General features: G+C 42.5%; 1 protein-coding gene across 1 annotated transcript in view; it reads right to left on the bottom strand.

Annotated features, from left to right (window-relative positions):
- Positions 1-6,295: 6,295 nt before the first annotated feature.
- The window catches only part of CACUL1 (CDK2 associated cullin domain 1), a 49,868-nt gene continuing 35,614 nt past the window's right edge, over positions 6,296-20,549 (bottom strand). The window contains exons 6-9 of the mRNA XM_066621122.1: positions 13,799-13,888; positions 12,331-12,469; positions 9,232-9,275; positions 6,296-6,769 (exon numbers count right to left, since the gene is read on the bottom strand). Of these exons, the coding sequence (XP_066477219.1) occupies positions 6,729-6,769; positions 9,232-9,275; positions 12,331-12,469; positions 13,799-13,888 (314 nt within the window). The 3' untranslated portion in view covers positions 6,296-6,728. The remainder of the gene's footprint in view (positions 6,770-9,231; positions 9,276-12,330; positions 12,470-13,798; positions 13,889-20,549) is intronic.

The following is a 20,549-nucleotide window of genomic DNA, read 5'->3' as shown; positions in this document are numbered from 1 at the left end:
GAAGACACTCCTGCACTCAGACTACATGGAACATATAATGTATTCCTATATCTCTCACACACACGATCCTGATTAGAACTGGGACCATGATAGGCAGGAAGGTTTAATCCTTTCTCCCATAGCATAGTTTTGATTAAAATATGTGCTCTCCCCAGATGCTAATGGAAGGCAAAGGAAACTTCCTTTCTGTGGCCAACAGAAGCTGGATAGCATTATTGTTGGGAGGGTTAAATGCCTCTCCTTGTGATCCAGATGGCCTCATGACTATCCACTATTATAACAATGAAACATGGATGCACAGATGATGTGTTCTGCAGTATGTTCAACATGACCCCAAGTAGAGGATGTTGGCAATGTAAACTGAGCAACCCATGCCTATTCTATTACAGTCATTAGCTACGTGAAACAGCATGATCAGTGGACACATTAAAAATGTCAACTTCAGAACCAAGCAGTTTGTCTAAAAATACTTTAATAGAGCAAGTTTCCCAGGAAACAAAATTAGATATAAGATGACACCGAATGCATAAAAACATTCCCATTTAGGTCTCATGGGGGGAGGGGGAGAAATGTTTCTTACACACAAAAGTGGCAACCATCCCATTCACAGAAGCACCATAGTGAAGACCATGCTGCTTTGGTTAAGTCATGGCTTTAGAGACCCAACACAATGATCTATCAAGTTTCAAAGAAAATGTTTACAAAGTAACCATTGGTTCATGTGTTTTGTCATGTTCTTTCATGCCCAGATCACAAAGATAAAACCCTTTGAAGATAGGAAAACAAATTTCAGCATTAGATGCCAAAACATACAGAAATCTTAACTTATAACATAATACAACATTAACTTTTTTTTGTACAGAAGTTCTCAGGTTTCCTATTCAGGCAAGATGCTACATAGGGCTAAAATGTCATTAAATATGATGGGTAGAGTTGATCACATTAGAGGAATGTTTTGTCCTGGCGTCCAAGTAGAACTGTTTTCAAAGATTGCATCCTATAGCTCAACTTCCAATGACAAAAACAAAATCATAACCTTAAGTGCGTTATTTACAAACCACAAGCCCGTAAAAAGTCCCATAAAAAAGTCACCAAAAAACCCCAAATACTTTAAAAGCATAAAGTCTGCACATGACTGTTAATTAAAAAGGATAATTCATTTCCAATTTTCAGCTGATAGCCTTAGTTCTAGGTGTAATTTCACCAACAAAATATGAAACTAGAATTTAGTTACAACACATATGCTGAACTCCCATACCCACGCCGATTTCCAAAAATGCTCAGGCTCAGACTGCACCAAGGCTTTAAGGGAAGGAAATTCACTGGATGTGTGGCAATTACCATGAATACTTTCAGATGGTCTTGTCTGGGCTGACCTCATGAGTAACTGCAAGATGGCACAATGTGTGGGGGGACGGAAATATAGTTTTGCACAAAAATCCAACAAAAAATCCACCTCCTAAACTGTACCTCTTTGCTAGAGCAGAAGATTCACTTCTGATTTATAGAGAAGTATCTTTAATCTGTCTCCCTAGAATTCAAACACCACAAAGGACTTGAATAAATGCATCAATGGATACCATAATTTTTTTTAAATTCAAGCTTCCTCATTTTGTACTTTCCCAAACAGATTTTAATCTCTTGCTCCATACAACAATTGGGGCTTGTCTGGTTTTATCACACCCAACGGGTGTTATTTACAGTGCAATACAGAAAAAGCTGCCACATTGGACCATTGGTTCATCTAGCTTGGTATTGTTCACACTGACTGGTAATAACTCTCTAGGTTTCTAACTCTCCCTAGTCCTACCTGGAGATGCCAAGGACATAATCTGCAGCATTTCGCATGTAAAGGTTGTGCTCTTTAAGTTATAATCCATCTCTCCTTATAAGAGCTGCCTTGTAAGGGTTTGAGTTAATTAGGAGTGCACAGTAGAAAGTTTCTATCTTTTAGGGATACCCTAAATGCCAGAATGTCCATGGAGTGACAGTAGGCATAGTGTTGCATGTACCTGGTTCCAGTTCCCATGCAATTCCTAGCAGTTGAATTTTGCCATTTGAAATCACATAGCTTAAGTCTGCAGAGTTGGCATGTGTGGGGAAAATGCAGCAGCAACAGAAGCCATCCATGTGCAACAAATTGCCTGGCCTTAATTCACAAGGCCAAGTAATTTCATAATTGTTGCTACAATTATGTTGAAGCAACAATTATTGTTGTTACAAGTAATTTCATAATTGTAGCTTTAACACCATCAGAGATGTTTGCTTTATTTGATTTGATTTTGGGAAGCTTTACTTTAGACTAACACTCTACATAAAGTATTTTTTTGTATTTCCTGCCTCCTTTTTCACATCCAAATATCAATACATTAATCCAGAAATAGCTGTACCTCTTTCTATCATGGATATTCATCATAATTTTAGCATTAGAATGGCACCATGTGAATTTTTTCCTTATTGACAACTGAAATCTGGTGCATAAATGCTCTCTTAGATCAGATAACAACAGTGATAATGTAATTGTATCCCAACTGTTCCCCACAATCATATGATTAGGAACACAATGTGCAGATATATTTTTACTCGGGGAATGTGATTATATTGCACACTACTAATAGTGCTCCACTTCATGATGAAACCTCCAAAAATTATACTGAAGCAGGCCCAAGTCATCCAGTATTTCTAAATAAGAAAATCAAACATTTTCCTAAGTAGAGGTTGCTCTGTCAAAGTGATGCATCCCAAGTTTAGTATTTTGTGTAAAAATCCAAGCGATTAACTTGATACCATAAGGAACATTAAACAAGTAAATTCTGTGATCTACTCATCCCATGAGTGGGATGCATCCTATCCTGTCTGCAGAGCATGGATTACTGGAAACTGCTTCCAGTCAATGTCCTCACAAAAGTGGCATTCTTCCAGGAAAGAAAGATGCTTTTGAGATGTCTCATGCGCCACAGATAGGTTAGGATATAACAGTGTCCTTTTCCACATCTGCAAGAAATTCTAAACCAATTTAGGTCCAAAGTAGATGCTAATTAAAACCTATCTGACAGATTTAAAGCTGGAAATGAATTGCAGAGATCATCTGAAGTTTCTGAATGGCTGAAGGGGCATATTCTTGGGAGGGGGGATTAATGTTTTTCCTTCATGCTGTTTTTGCAGTAAAAATCAGGCTCTGCAACTGCCATTTGAAGAAATCACTACTTTGGGGGTAAACTGCTGCTTCAGGGAGATCACCACAAAAACTGAAGGAGAAAGCATTCACCACTACTACCAGCATAGCATACTATGCTTCCATCCAAATCAGAGCATCAAAGAAACCACTTCTGATCCATTTCTAGCTTTAAACCAATTTGTTAAAGAAGACTCTAAACCAGGGGTGTCAAGCATAAGGCCTGCAGGCCTGACACAGCCCACTCTTTATTCAGCCATCATGATAAATGGGGTTCTCCCATCACTGCAGTTGGCTGCTAAGCTGTGAAGGGATGCCTCAATGAAAGCAGAGCTGCTGAAAGGGCAGTGCTAGAATAGCCCAATTATCATGTAGGCTCCCCTAGTGCCACCAGCTGCTGTCTGCTGAAAGAACAGTTTGTGTAATAATTGGGCTCTCCCACATCTTGAAAATATGACCAAGATCTGCATATTTTCTGTCATTTGCAGCATAATGAGTTCATGGGTAAAAAAATCATTAAACAAGTGATGACCAGAAATAAGCATTTTGTTCTCACCTAGGAACGCAATACACTGCTAATGACAAAAGAAAATATACAAATCTTGATCATATTTTCAATCTTGATCATCAACATCACTGGGCCTCAGCAGACACCATGAATGCTATTTGGCTCACTGAGTTTGGCACCACTGCTCTAAACTAACATCCAGTTATTACCAGTAGAGTGGACTTCATTAACACACCAAATGAAAATCACACATCAATCTGTGTACAAGTAGAAATTTTTCTCATGCCACACTTACAAGTTTATTGGCTTCAGAGTGATGCATTGCTTTGGTTCAATGACTACTAAAGAATCCAGTTTTTTCACCAATTCTAAAATGATTTTGATATTACTTGTGTTTTACTTCTTTGCTCCTCTCTCCACTATGTATTGCCATCCACTTTCCCCAAGTGCATTTCTCAGATATTCAACACAGCACTTTTTATACAATGTGTTTTCTATAAGATGCAAGACCACACATCTCAGTGCCCTAACCAATGAGATTTTAAGACTGTAGGAATCTCTGTAGACTACATAAGCTGAGAATGACAAATGTTCAGGAGTAGGAAAAGCATGCATTTGATTTTTACCGTTGGCATTCACTGAGCACTTACTTCTCAGAGTTTCAATCAGTATGGATGTCTTCCTTCCAATATTCCCTCTAAGGGGTCTGTGCCACTGTACCCCTTTGCTTGCTGTGCAGCACCTCTTCAGCATTTCTGGATGCACAGCAATGACATCCAATGTCAGCACCAGTCTTCCAGGAACACTGAGCTCTGCTTGGCTTTGGCAGACTTTGATCTGCACAGCTTAAAGGGAACAGTACTTGCTTCAGTGGCAAACTAATGCATACTTACTAATTATTGCAACAGTTTCTCTTTCCTAAATGAATTACATAAGATCCTCTAGGTATCTCTACCCAACAGTACTTCTTCACAAAGAAGTCAAAACAAAAGCAGCACTTTGTGGCTTTGTCTCTTATCAAAGACAGTAAGTAAAAAGCAGAAATCTAGACTAGTCTTTCACAAGGTACATATTGCTGCAGTTAATTCATACCCCAACACACTGCAAGTTACTGTAGAGCAGTGGTATTCAAACAGGGGTGTCGCGACGCCCCAGCCTGAGGATCCTGGTCCCTTTCCCCATAAGGGGCAGGGGCAGCCAGGAGGCAGGGAGGAGGCAGCGGCATGATCCCCAGGATTGTGCCGCTCAGGGGGGTTGCAGGGGCTTGGTGCACTTGCCCAAGCCCCCAGCAGCCCCCCAGGGGTGCGAGGAGCCCTGCGCGACCTTCGGCAGGGCTCCCCGGGTCAGGGAAGGTGACAGCAGAGATCGTGCCCTGCTCTGCTCTCTTACTTTCCCTGACTCGGGGAGCCCTGCAGGCGCTCGCGCTCGGCTCCCCGCAGCCAGGGACAGCTGCTGCAGGGATTGGAGGGCGCACCCCAGTGCCTGCAGCCCAGTCAAACAGGGAAGTGGGGCGATTGCGCACCGCTTCTGCTTTAGCAGAGCGCGGCGCGATCGCTTTGTTGTCACCTTCCCTGACCCAGGGAGCCCTGCCGAAGGTCCCGCAGGGCTCCTCGCACCCCCGGGGGGCTGCAGGAGGCTTGGGCAAGTGCACCAAGACCCTGCAGCACCCCTGAGCGGCGTGATTCTGGGGATCACGCTGCTGCTTCCCCCTGCCCCGCAAAGACTTACTGGGGGATTCAAACTCCCTGCGAGTTTGAAAACCGCAGCTGTAGAGGATTAAGAACTCTGTTCAAGCTTTAACAGAAACAGTGCCAAGATTGAAAACACACACACACACACACACACACACACACACACACACACGGGGATCAAACACATGATTCTCCTCACTTGTATTCTGACGCCGAAACAAAACAGTTGCACCACAAGCTTTTCATGTAATCAAGCTCAAGTACCTTACAGCCCAAAAGTTCAAGGCACACTGCAAAATCTATTACAGCAGCCCAGCACCAAGGTATTTATGTACTTCATACTCTCTCTGTATATCATAGGAAAAACTGCAGATATGAACTGGGCCAACTCAGCCCACAATCTATTGCTAAATCTTTAAATTGTTGTGTAGTAGTGTTTCAACTCTGAACAGAGATCACATGTTGTAATGACATGTGTTGTATGTCCAGAGTTTAACCGATTACGATCATTAGGGAAGCCAAAAAACAAGAAAAATAATGCCGTCTTGTGTTAATGCTTTTTGAGCAGAAAGGAAAAAAAGGAATTCAAATGCTTTTCAATTTAATTTCCTAAATATAACAAAGGGTTATAGGAAAATTTTGCAACTCCGCAGCATGTTTAAATCAAGTCACAGCTTACAATACATTATTTTGTGATCTGTAAAGTTTTGAAGCACACAAGACAAAGAGAAAAGGGGCACACAGTAGGACATTCAAAAGGAGATTTGAAAGTGACCATAAAGGAAAAAAAAAGGGGGGGGGAGAGGCAGAGGAACAAACAGAGGCCAAATAGGTAAACAAAATAAATCTGGAATGTACAGTGTCAGTGGCACAAAAACAAATCTTAGAGGCAAACCTATTTGCAGAGAAAAAGAAATACTGCCATGTTAACAATGTTTATTTTTTTTTAAGCAAACGCTTCAGACAAAACTGAATGGGCAAAAGCTTTAACGCAGCGAAGTCCACAAGTTTAAAAAAAAGTGCAAGGTTTCTTTCAGAAGAAGCTGCTCTTTTTGGCTACTAAGTTTTAGTAAGCAATGTTCTTTTTCTTAAACAAAAAAGGCATATTCCTCACAGGATTGCCACAGAAGAACTTGTTGAGATCAGTCTCGCCGTTCCAAGTTAGCCCCAAAATAGCAGCAACATACATTTTATTACATGGCAAGAAATTAAGTTCAAACTCCTCTTCCAGGTATAGTTTGCATCAAAGAACCTGAGCATCAGTAGAGCCCAACTGAGCCTCTGGATTCCCTCCCCCTCCAATGCTGCTCCAGTGTCCGCTCCCATTGGGAATAAAATACTTATAATACAGTCACTATCTGCACCCTCTTGAGCTTGCACATGATGCTGCGCCATCTGAAAGAGAAAAGAAAAAAATGTTAACACTCTCCCATCCTGAAATCCCCCTTCACAAAATCTCCCAGCTAAGTCATACTGTGCTACATTCTAACATGATTTCCAAAGACCAGAGGCAGTAAGGCCTGTTTGTTCAGCTGTTCTGTTGTATCATGGCCCTGCAAGGGAAGAATTATTTGGGCTACCTTTGGTATCATACTTCTGACCTTATAATGATGAGAATAAACCTGATCCCCCAAAAAGGAATTACTTCAGTTATCCAATAGTAGATAAAGTTTAGAACTATTTGAATCAGTGGTTCCCAAACTGGTGGGTCATGACCCTCCAGCCAGGGAAGTACTTGTCCCTGCCCCTTTAAGGGTCTGGGAGGGGGGAAGGCAGCAACGCAATCCTGAGGATTGCACTGCTGCCAGGGATGGAAGGAGGGATTTTTACTTATTGGCAGCTAGTACTGGAGTCCTGGGGGGTCCAGGGAGCCATCAGTAAGGCTCTCCATGCCTCCAAACATAAAAAAAAACAGTCACTTCCAGTTTTGTTGTGAAACTGGAAGTGCCCTTTTTTTTTTTACATGTTTGGAAGCACGAGCAGCACTGTGGAGGGTTCCCTGGATCCCCAGGACACAAGCACTCTCTGCCATGTGGAGGGAAGTGCTACACAGAACTACCATGTCTTAATCTCAAAGTTGTATTCTGAATCTTCTTCTCCATGTATCTTTTTGACAAAGCATTTCAAGATGCTTTACTCAATGTCAGAGACTTTGGCTACAGATGTGAAGAAATGATATTATGCTTGACCAAAGTTGCCATTGTTAGTAAAGTAACTTAGACCCAAACCAAACATGCAGAAATCCATGTGGTGACAGCATTTTCCATGGAATAAGAGCACTTTAGGAAGCAAAACTAATATGGGTTTTCTTATCTGGTGGGCTTTGTGCCATGGAATATCCAAGTATCTCTTTCCCATTCCCTCCCTCTTAATCCATGCGTTCATATGCTCTCACAAGAGTTTTTAAACAAATGGTTGCAAAACCCACATGGATCATCAGTGTATTTGGTAGGTGAGGTGGCACTCTCAACTGTTCTGCTGGGGAGCCTTTCCTTACCACAGTGCCTTCTCTCCTTATTTTCAGCTTCAAAGGGCAGCTGTTTCTTCCCCTTGCTTGTGGTGAGTAGGAGAGACAGCAGCAAAATGGCTTTTGCTTCATATTTTGCTGTGTCTGCTTAGGATCTGGGAGGAGGAGAGGAAGAGGGGGGGAAACCTAACAGCACTTCAATCTTCTTCTGCTAGAAGCAGGGAGGTGCCATCTGTTTATAGTACTTCTAGGTACACACACACACACACAGAGGGGGGGGGTAAATATCATTGTGCTCAGTAAGGCTTAGTCCCAGGAAAGAGTGTATAGGATTGTAGCCCAAGTTGTGGGGAAGAAGACTCTCAATTTATCTTGCAAGTGGAGAGGCAGTAGCTTGCATCAGTCTCCTTGCTGAACGTGCCTGCATTAAATATGTGGCCTCCTTTGATCAAACGAGTCCCTCTGTCCTGTTAGGAATCTCTTCACAGAGAGACCATCTTCCAAAACACTGCTAAAGACTTGTGGAGACATTGCTAAAGGCACCTGACACAATCCTAGCCATGCTACTCAGAAGTAAGTCCTACTGTGTTCAATGGGGCTTATTCCCAGGAAAGCATTACAGGATGGCAGCCCAAGAAGAGAGTAAGAGGAGGCATCAAGGGCACCTTTCTTGCCCCTTTCTCCATTTGCTCTCAGCATCCCCTCCCTTTCCCCTCATCTCCTTCCCCTGTTCCAACAAAGGGATAACTCCCATCAGTGAGACAAGTCTATCATGATCATCCACTGTGTGCCTACTCAGATGGACCCACTGTGTTCAGTGCAGCTTATTCCTAAAGACATGTGTAAAGGATTGCAGGGAAAGTAGTATAGTGCAAATAAGAATGAGGCAGGGGAGGCTGAAATTAAAATACCTTTGCTTGCCTGAGTGCAGGTGTGAATGGGTGCTGGGGGAGTGGGAATGTGCCTGCTTTGTGGTATGATTCCATATCCACTTGCCTGAAAACCCAAAGAAGTGGCCAGCACCTTGCTCCTACGTAAGCAGGCAGTCCTGTCCACACTGGCACAAAAGCCAAAAATGTGTAAATTCTGCTGGACCTTGCAACAGAAGGATATTTACCATCCTTGGAAGGGTAAGTCCTCAGCTACCCTGCCTTTAGCTAGCAAATGCTGCTAGGAAACATGCAGACACAGGAAATCTGCCAAAGGATGACTGGCAGCACCAGGAGGAGGAACTAGCACAGCATTTGCCTTGAGGAAAGCCCTGCAGTGAACATGTGGGTCAAATATACCACACAAATTGAAACTCACGGATTTGACTCATGGATGCATTTTCTTGTGGAATAGCTGCACATTTGGGTCTGAGCCTCAGAGTACTATCTAAATTACTTACTGTAAGTCAATTCTTCTCCAGCTCTTTTGCGTGACTGGTCACCTCTAAAAAACCAGGAAGAGAGAAGCATTTCAGAAAGTTAGCATGAAGCCCAAAATCACTCTAGTTACATTGCTTTTAATTTTTTAAATATCATCCCTACATGCCAGTATGAGTGTCAACCACCCAAGTGATTCAAGGCAAGTGTGTATCCCTATCAATACACCTTGCATGAACAAATTTCAACCCTACAATTTAGGGCCAATTATTGCATTAGTTGGGCAGCAAGACAGCCATTTCTTTATTGTCAGCTCCACTCTGCAACAGAGATGTCTGAAATGAACAAACACAAGGGATAGGCCCTACCATTAGGCACAACAAGGCAGTTTTCTTTCAGGCAGCAAATTCTGAAGAACCATTAAAGATATATATCAGCTATAATTTTACTATGATGGCAAGTTCCATTGGCCCTTTCTACCTTGGATGCAAACTTGCCTGATGGCTATAATACAGTTCGTTATGTTACCATTTCCATGAACATTCCCAACTAGATATCTTTTAAATTGCACCAGTATGCCACTGAACAAAATGCATGCCAAGTAAACTATCAAGTTTTTGTTCAATCCCAGGCACTATGGGTAAATAGCATGGAAGAGTTAAATTATTCTAATACACACAATTCATTATTATAAATATTTTCTATTGTAAGTGACCTAAGACATTAAATAAATTATCCGCCTGGAATGCTGCCACTATTAAAGCCAAGGCTTAAGTTACCTGGGACCACAGAGGAAAATCAATTTAAAATCAAAATCAAACTCCCTAATCAGATTTCCAGCTATAAATGATTAGATGTAATTGTTTAATTTCAAATATTTTTATTGGCAAACAAAGCAGCCGAAAAAGGTACTGTTATCTTGCAAGTAAAAGTTCAAGTGTAAACTTAACAAAGTTCTTAGAGAATTTCTACTTTTCTTGGCAAAAGCTGTATAAAGAACAAAAGTGCACAAAGAGATCACTTTCCTGTCCTTCTCTTTACCTCTACATCCAAAACCAGTTTAGAGACATCCCGGTTAAGATAAGTGTTTCCTAATGCTATCTTTAATTATAAAGAGTCAGGAAAAGCACTAGTCATATCTGTACTGTTAAAAAAGGCCTCTAATCAAGGTTCCTTGTTAATATGAGAAAGTGGCATATGTGGCATCTCGAAGATTAGTTAGTTTATGGTTGTCTCAGTCACACAGCCTTAAGCGGATGACACTGACTGACCCTTTTCAATATGGTTTCAGGCTGGGCTTTGGGACGGAAACCGCCTTGGTGGATGACGTATGCCAGGGACTGGACAGAGGGAGTGCGTCCCTGTTGGTCTTGCTGGACCTCTCAGTGGCTTTTGATACCATTGACCATGGTGTCCTTCTAGGCCAACTGGCTGAGTTGGGGGCACACCATTTTGGGGTGATTTCGCTCCTACTTGGAAGATTGGTCCCAGGTGGTGGTGCTGGGGGATGCCTGTTTGACACCCTGGCCCTTGAGATGTGAGGAACCACAGGGCTCAATTCTGTCCCCCATGCTATTTAACATCTACGTGAAACCACTGGTAGAGGTCATTCGGGGATTTGGAGTGGGGTGCCATCAATATGCTGATGACACTCCATTCTATCTCTCCTTTCTTCCAGATTCCAGGGTGGCGGTTGGGGTCCTGCAGCGCTGTCTGGAGGCAGTGGGATCTGGATGAGGGCTAACAAGCTGAAATTAAATCCAGATAAGACAGGGGTTGTTCTGGTTCGGAAATCCTCAATGCAGGTGCTGGAGTATCGGCCTGCACTGAATGGGATTGCACTCTCCCTGAAGGAACAGGTCCACAGCTTGGGCATCCGTCTGGACTCACAGCTGCTCCTGGATTTCCAGGTGGCAGCTGGGCCAGGTGAGCCTTTCCTCAGCTTCAGCTGGTACGTCAGCTATGGCCGTACTTTGATTGTGCAGACCTGGCCACGGTGATCCATGCCACAGTGACACTGAGGTTAGATTATTGTGATGCACTCTATGTGGGGCTGCCCTTGAAGATGGTTCAGAAACTGCAACTAGTGCAGAATGCTGTGGCACATGTACTTACTGGAGGTAGGTGGTTTGACTGTTGGGCCACTTCTCCAGAGGCTGCAGGAGTTGCCCATTCGATTCCGGGTACAATTCAAGGTGCTGGTTTTGACCTCTAAAGCCCTACATGACTTGGGGCCAGGGTATCTAAGAGATCACCTACTTCCATACAGTCCAGCTCATCCCCTTAGGTCACTGGAGAAGGCCCTTTACAAGTGCTGCCGCCCAGGGTGGTACGTGGGGCAGCGGTAAGAAACAGGGCTCTCTCAGTAGTGGCACCAACACTATGGAATCCCCTCCCCCTTGATTTACAAACTGCTCCCTCTCTGGAAGCTTTCCGGCGAGGCCTGATGATATTTCTTTTTAGACATGCCTTCTGAGTTCTTGGCCTTTTTAAAACCTTTTTTACAGGTGTGGGGCTTTTATAAAATTGTTGCACTTGCCCTCTTTATTCTTTTAATGTACGAGTGCTGTTTTAAAGATTTTGTGAAATGTTTTTAACTTGTTTCAATTGTGTTTTTAATGATGTTTATGTTACTCCATTCTTTTATTTATGTTGTAAGCCGCCTCGGGTCCCCCTGGGGAGGAAGGCGGGATATAAAAGCAGGGGAAAAAAATAAAATAAATACTGCTGTGTAGCTGTTCAAGAGAACACACCTTATTTTCTTCCCAAATTCTATGTAAAACACACCTCCCTATGATATAGTTTGGCCACCACAAATTCACCTTGAGTTTAACAGAGAGATAATTCTGTTTCTGATAGTACTAACACCTTGGGAAACACTTGAATTAGAAAAAGGCAATGAACAACTGTCAAAGTCAGTGCAAATGCTTTACATGTATCAAGAGTTGTACAGAGACAAAAGCCACTCTAACCAGTACCATGGAATAGGAATTTACCCAGATTAGAGAATTAATAACTAAAATTTATCTTTTAGGTAGATTCAGCTGGATCTGTGCACAGCGTATAGACCTCTCTCCCCACACACATGTTGGAAACTCAGGTTTCAATGTCAGAGCTATTACCTGGAAAATCCTTCCTGAATAAGTTCTTGTTGGAGTTTCTGGTCTTGAGCAGCATATTCCTCTAGCTCAGATTCTACAGCAGGAGGGAGGATGTTTGGGATAAATTTAGAAAATAAGGGTGGTGCCATCTGAACCCATTCTGTGAGAAAACGGAAATAGCCAATGAAACCAAAAACAATTTGAGTGTCTTCACAGGCGTATATTTATGTTTCTCTCCTAACTCATACACCTGTACATTTGAAGCCATAAGATTCCACAATAGGTCTGTGAAATTCAGGGTTCAAGCTTTGGTATTACAAATACTTAAACATAGGGTGCTGCAGACTAAATGTGACCTTGTATAGCAGTGTCACTTAATTATCACATAAGAGATTCAAGATCATTCAGTTATACAGCCAATTTAATGAGGCATACAAGGGGCAAGGTGGGTGGTAGCCTGATGGCGCAGCAAACTCCTGATGTCTGGATAGAGACCATTGCCCAGAAGGCATCCAATTACCAGTTTGCCACACATTTTCAAATCTTCATGCTGAAATTAATGGTTCTGATAGGAAGGTCAGTATTTGACTAAAACACAGCATTTGAATGGAACTGAACACATATAGATAGATCCAGGCCTTCTACCAGATGTCATAAATGATGCACTTCCAAAAAGGATACAATCCTTGAGGAAGTTCTAAGGGAGGCCTTTACATTGCGGTTATACATACTCAGAGTCATAGAAGTCAAGCAAAGAAACAATTTCCACACTTTCAGTGGGCATTCCCGCCACTGCTGCACTGCCAACAGGGAAATATATTCTACATATTGTAAAAATCATATTTCCGTAGTTTCATTTGTTCCATTTTCAATACCGGATATTGAAATTTTCAATATACTTTCATGATATTTTTCAGTACAAAATTAGAGAGTCAGTGGCAGGAACCGAGGACCCATTGATGATGGGAGACCTGTGTTAGCTGTGTACTAAAGCAAGTTGGTTTCAGCCACAGTCTCTCAATGGCAGAGGTGGAAATAAAAACGACAACCTCACATTCCCACAGGCCTGGTACTTTCCAAACCTAGGCAGGCACAGCTGCTTCTGAATTCAAATTTAAGAACGTAAGCTAAAGTTCAAGCTTGGCATTTGCTGCCCTGGTGCTATCAGAGTTGCAAGCCCAAGAGACAATGTGAATTTTGACAAGATCAGCAAGATTCTTGCTACCATATTCCACTGACTCTTCACCACACAAGTCACAGAAGATGTTCTGAATAAAGCCCCCCCCCCATATCCCATATCCACTGATTCGCTGATCCACAGATCGGGTCCCCCTCTGGAGGCAAGGAAAGTGGAACTCCCCTTGGCTCTGGAGGGTAATGGGGTGTGCTCGCCCATATCTGTGGTTTCACTTATGGGGGGCTGATACGGGGGTACACCTTGTATCTCCTGCTACAGCACAATGGATAGATTAAAGAAGGGATCATTTACCTGGCCTAAGCATATACAATCCTTTCACAACGTTTGCCATGGTGGAAGGATTTATCCAAAAAGGTGTTGACTGAGCTTCTAGAAGTAAAGCTGAAATGAGACAAAAAAATGTACAGATTTTTAATGTTATGCTAATTATCTGTTTGTCAAAAAATTCAGCACAGTGTGCATGGATACAAGGGAAAATTAGCTTTGTTTTAGATAACGATCCTAAGCGCACCTATTAGAAAGCAAGTCCAATTGAACTCAACATAAATGACTTCTGAGCAAACATACCTTAGATTGCACTGCATGCTACCAGGCAGTTCTACCCAAAACACTCACTATGCATACCTCCTACAGGGTCATAAAACTTGCCATTTCTTTGTGAAGGTATTTCTGCCTTTCAGATGTACTTAATAACTGCATTTTCGAGATACTTTTCTCCTTAAATGGATACACAGTTTCCCACCATTTAAAAATAATTACCAGGCACCAACTTAACAGTACTTTGCTCCCTATTCAAAAGGGCAGACCTAAGCAGTATGATACCAATTTTAAATAACTCTTATACATCACAAGAAAGCAGTGATTTTCCCTTGTGAATTCATCCAATGAACCGCAAATGAACATGAAATCTCTCATAGGGAATAAAAACCACAGTATCAGCACAGCACTACCACTGCAGTCTTCACTTCTATTTAGCACGAACATCCGTTTATCAGTCTTCATATCTATGAATATATGGTTTCATTGTTTAAGGGAACAGGAAATTCCTAGGCAAATCACTTACAACAATTTAGTTTGCAACTGCCTACATCTAAATACCATTCTCAAAGCTGGAGATGACTAGAGAGAGTGGTGAAGACCAGAAGTGATTGTGAGGAGCTCCAGAAGGATCTCTTCAAACTGGCAAAATGGGCAGCAAAATGGCAGATGCGTTTCAATGTAAGTAAGTGTAAAGTCATGCACATTGGGGCAAAAAATCAAAACTTCACATATAGGCTGATGGGTTCTGAGCTGTCGGTGACAGATCAGGAGAGAGATCTTGGGGTGGTGATGGACAAGTCGATGAAAGTGTCGACCCAATGTGTGGCGGCAGTAAAGAAGGGCAATTCTATGCTTGGGATCATTAGAAAAGGTATTGAGAACAAAACAGCTAATATTATAATGCCGTTATACAAATCTATGGTAAGGCCACACCTGGAGTATTGTGTCCAGTTATGGTCGCCGCATCTTGAAAAGGACATAGTGGAAATGGAAAAGGTGCAAAAGAGAGTGACTAAGATGATTACTGGGCTGGGGCATCTTCCTTGTGAGGAAAGGCTATGGCATTTGGATCTCTAGAAAAGAGGCGCCCGAGGGGGGACATGATTGAGACATACAAAATTATGCATGGGAAGGATAAAATGAATAGAGAGATGCTCTTTACACTCTCACATAACATCAAAACCAGGGGATATCCACTAAAATTGAGTGTTGGGAGAGTTAGGACAGATAAAAGAAAATATTTCTTTACTCAATGTGTAGTTGGTCTGTGGAACTCCATGCCACAGGATGTGGTGACAGCATCTGGCCTGGATGCCTTTAAAAGGGGATTGGACAAGTTTCTGGAGGAAAAATCCATTATGGGTTACAAGCCATGATGTGTATGTGCAACCTCCTGATTTTAGAAATGGGCTATGTCAGATGGAAGGGAGGGCACCAGGATGCAGGTCTCTTGTTATCAGGTGTGCTCCCTGGGGCATTTGGTGGGGTCGAAGTGAGATACAGGAAGCTGGACTAGATGGGCCTATGGCCTGATCCAGTGGGGCTGTTCTTATGTTCTTAAGCTGGGGAACTGGAGAAGATGAACAAGTTATTCCCATAGGCAAAGGATAAGGTGGCTGGAACAGATAGAAGGGGAATAGAAAGAAGACTCTTGGCAGAAGTCTCAAGGGAAGGGTAACAGAAAGTTTTCAGTTTGACACACTTTTTCCTAATCGAGTGAAGATCTCAAGGCAGAAGTGTGTGGGGAGGGTTAGTTTCCCACAAAATTGAATTGTGCAACATTGCTGAACAGTATCGGCTAAGGACTGGAGAGCCAAGAGCACCATTACAATGATCTAGAAAACACCTTGGCCTATGAAGGAAAGTCAGGGTCCAACTCATACACACAGAATGTGCATCTTGGTGAAAGGAGACGTATAATCAGTTGTCAGACTCAAGTCGTAAAGGGCTTTAAAAATCAAAACTAGCACTTTGAATTCAAGCCAAAAATGAATCAGCAGCCAATGTAGTCACTGAAGCAACGACCCAACCAAGTCGAACCAGTGAGCCCCAGCAACCAAACTAGCAGCTGTGTTCTGCACTAGTTGCAGTTTCCGAACCATCTTCAGAGGCAGCCCCATGCAGAGTGCATTGCAGCAATATAGATGTCACTAGGGCATGTATCACCGTGGCCAGGTCTGAGCGACCCACGTATAGTCGCAGCTGATGAATCAACTGAAGGTGAGCAAAGGCCCCCCTGGCCACAGCCATCACCTGGGAATCCAGGAGCAGCTGTGGATCCAGGAGCACCCTCAAGCTGTGGACCTGCTCCTTCAGAAGGAGTGCAACCCCATTCTGATCAGGACAATGGTCCAATACCCAAGTTGTGGACTTCCGGACCAGCAGAACCTCTGTCTTATCAGGATATAATTTCAGCTTCTTCGCCCACATCCAGGTCCCGTCTGCTCTAAGCAATGATCCAGAACTTTAGATTGCCCCCTCAGAATCAGGAGGAAAGGAAGAGCTGGGTGTCATCACCATACAGATAACATCCTACCCCAAACCTCCAGATGACCTCTCCCAGTGCTTCATGTAGATGCTGAACAGCATGTGGGAAAGAATTAAACCTTGCAGCTCATTACACCTAAGAGGCCAGGATGCCTAACGAGCATCCCCCAGGACCACCTTCTGGGATCTGTCAGCCAGGAAGGAGTTGAACCACAGAAAAACAGTGCCTCCAAGCCCCAACTCAGTCAACCGACCCAGAAGGACACCATGGTCGATGGTGTTGAAGGCTGCTGTCCAGCAGGACTAACAAGGATGCATTCCCCCATCCATTCCCCGGCGCAGATCCATTCCACCAAGGCAGTCTCTATTCTGAACCCCAGCCTGAAGGCAGACTGGAATGGATCCAGCTTCCTCCAGGACCCTCTGGAGCTGGAATGCCACCAGCCACTCAATCAAACTTGCCCAAAAAAGGAATATTTGAGACAGGTCGAAATTTGTTCAAATTAGTGAGATTCAGGTAGGGTTTCTTCCGATGGGGCAAACCACTACTTGCTTCAAGGTCAGTGGCAACACCCCACCTCCCTCAGAGATGAATTCACTCTCCCTGTCCACTAGGGCAGCCCTCCCCAGGTGGATCTAATTAGCCATGCTGGACAAGGGTCAAGCAGGCAAGAAGATGGCCTCACACTCCAGAGAACCTTGTCCACATCCTCAGATTCACAGTCCAAACCTAACCAGCACTGGAACAGATAGGCCAGCCGGCCGGACCCATATCCAGCATGGAGCTGGCTGCCATGCAACTTGGTGTACTAGGAATTAATTCCCCTTACCTCATATTGTGCGACAGCTGCCCCAATGGGGCTATTCAGACCTGCACTATTATTATTATTATTAACAGTATTTATATAACGCTTTTCAACTAAAAGTTCACAAAGCGGTTTACAGAGAAAAATCAAATAACTAAATGGCTCCCTGTCCCAAAAGGGCTCACAATCTAAAAAGATGCCAAGGAAAAGATGCCAGCAGACAGCCACTAGAACAGACAGTGCTGGGGTGAGGTGGGCCAGTTACTCTCCCCCTGCTAAAAAAAGGAGCACCCACTTGAAAAAGTGCCTCTTACCCAATTAGCAGGGGTTAACCCAATCTGCACTACCGAAATCGGTGGCGTAGATCCATGAATTATGTTCAGGTTTTTCCATACTAACATACACCAACTGCCATACTGTCAATTATTTCATATTAATTGCATGTCACAAAAAAAGAAAAAGTTAAAATCAATTTTTAGTGCCGAAATATTTCTTTTACAGATCTCTCGTTATATCTGCTTCAGCACAGGAAAAAGGCAGAACCCCAAGTGTGAAAGAGGGATCTAAGCTCTGTGAATTTTATGTATAAATTGGGAAAATGAATACAATAGTTGTGAACAGAGACGTTGTGCAATACAGCAATAGATAAACACACCAACAGTTGTAACAAACAGAAAACGTAATAGACCAGATAAGGAACAACGTGCATATACTGCTGACAGTGTATTGACAGGATTCCAGATAACATGTTATATATTGTATAATAATGTCTATAATAATAGATACATTATCTCCAATATAAAAATCTCTTAAGATATCCGGAGGCTGCTGCTTTGGGGGGCAGTTGGATCTTAGCCTGTTCAACCCAAAGCCCACCTCATTACTGGGGACTAAAGTGCAATCTTATGCAAATTTACTCAAGAAGTAAATTTCACTGTGTTCAACAGGGCTTACTTCCACAAAAGCGTGTATAGGACTGCAGCCTTTGTCTCTTAAGCTGTGGCATTAGAAAGTAACAAATATAGATAAGAAATATTACATAGTTTTGAAGAAAAAAAATTCTCAAAGCAAGGTATTATCTAGACTTGTCAATATGCTACCAGTAGGGTATGCAATCTGTTGTTCATTACAAGTGTGTGTTGCATTGTCTATTGCCGGTGCTACAACCATTGCTACATTTATTGCTCCATCGCCCAAAATTCCTGCTTTGCACTCTTGCTTTTATACATTTCATAAAACATGTCCCCGTTTCACACTTTGGTTTTGATTTTTTTCTCATTCCCGCAATTTTCAAGAGGCCTTCCCCCTTTCTGACCTTGGGCAATTCAACATAACCAAAGAGGTCATATCCACCAAACCAATCATGAACGAAGTTGGTATCTATATTTACTAACAGTGATTGCTGGTGGTTGAATGCCCCTCTGTTTGGCACCACTACAAGATATGTTAGTGGTTTCTACATCCCTAGGTATGCAGGAGTATAAACATTTTTAAGTTAATAAAGGAATGCCCCCTTCCCAGAGCAGCCTGAGCATGCCTGGTAGCCTACAGAACACATTAGGGTCTGTGGGGAAACCGTAACAGCAGAAGACGAAGGGGGAGGTGAGGAAGAGGGGCATGGCCTGCTTGAGCCCTCAACAGTTAATTGCGTCTTTGAGTTAGGCATTACAGTTGGGGAGACGCAACAATTTGTTGCAGGTCCCACTTGTTCTCAGTTGAAAGCTAGTTCTGATATACTACTTATACCATCAATATTGTATAGCAATGATAATCCATGGACAAAATTAGTCTTTGTTAAGGTACTGAATTACCTTAAATCACTGTAAGAGAATTGCTTTACATCCTGTTATTTTTACCATAAGGAATTCCACAAAGCCATTAAGATGTCTGGAGAATCCACAGACTAACTTACATCACCATGTGAACTACAAAAGAGAATCCAGCTACTTGATCAGCAGCGTAGAAAATGTGGATACATAAAACTGCCTTATCCTGAGGCAGACTACTAGCCTAGCACCAATGACTTGCTGCAAACCTGGGGAAACCACTGGGGAAGTTCCTCCAGCCTTGCTACTAGAGATACTTAATCAGAAGCAGCAAGGATTGAACCTAGGACCTTCTGCACGCAACACATGTGCTCTATCAAGAAGTATGCACTTTCCCCTCTACTTCCTGGAAATGATGCCATATATGTCAGTATTACTGTTTTCTACATAAAACCACAAAGGCTTCAGCAGTCTGAACATTCCAAGTGACAGCATTGCCTTTTGGGACTGGGTCATTTATGAGTTCAAAGAGGTTGAGCATAAGTATCAGCCAAAGTTGTAGAGAAGAGTTGGACACATTCTGGAAGTCAACACCTTTGGAGTACAAGGGATACTTGTAAAGGACAGTAAAAGTTAACACTGCCATGACCTTTAGCTAAGAAAGAAAAAGGAGACAGTCTAACACAACTCACATTTGTAAGATACCCCTTAGAGATGCCAAAATACAGTCAACTGAATATAATATCCATCACCACTAAGGATGGCATTTCATCTAAACAAGAAGTGTGAAGAAAGCAACAGGATTTCTTGTGTCTTATTTCAGCAAAAAATGCTTTGGCCATCCTTTGACTAAGAAAGATGACAAATAGCTGCTCCAATCAGAATTTGACTGAAGTGACTAACTGGGAGAGGGGCCAGGGTATCAGGAAACATTTTAGATGTTTCTTTCTCAAGCATGAAAACTGAAAAGCAAAAGAAGAACTGCAAAAAATTTTGGAAACAGACTGATCAGTAAAGGTTTCTTGACATTCAAGAAAAAGTTAAGGACACTCAAACTTTTTGAGGCTAATCAAAAATCAGATAGCTGCTAACTGCCCTGCAAGGAGCTGTACACCTGCTGTTTTCAAGCTTGTGTGAATATAAGGAAATATTTCAGTGTCTTTTTTACTAGTGTGTTTTTTTCGCAAGTCCCAGTACTGGGGACAGATGAAGGCTGGGTCACATAACTAAGTCCCTCAAGCCACTGAGGCTATTCATTAGGGCTGCCTCATTATGAGAAATGGATCAATTTTTTTTTGTAAATAAAAATATTTCTTTCAAGATCACCTTTTTTTAAAGTCTTGTAAAGCTAGGTGGGTCTTGATGAAAAGCTGGTCCTGCTGCTAAAATATTTGAAAACTACTAGTCTAAAGTGGTCAGGCACAATCTACTCCAATGTACAAG

The sequence above is a fragment of the Tiliqua scincoides genome, chromosome 3 (assembly GCF_035046505.1).
Source record: "Tiliqua scincoides isolate rTilSci1 chromosome 3, rTilSci1.hap2, whole genome shotgun sequence".
Lineage (NCBI taxonomy): Eukaryota > Metazoa > Chordata > Lepidosauria > Squamata > Scincidae > Tiliqua > Tiliqua scincoides.
Note: the sequence above shows the minus strand (reverse complement) of the source record. Positions and strands in the feature narration are given on the sequence as shown.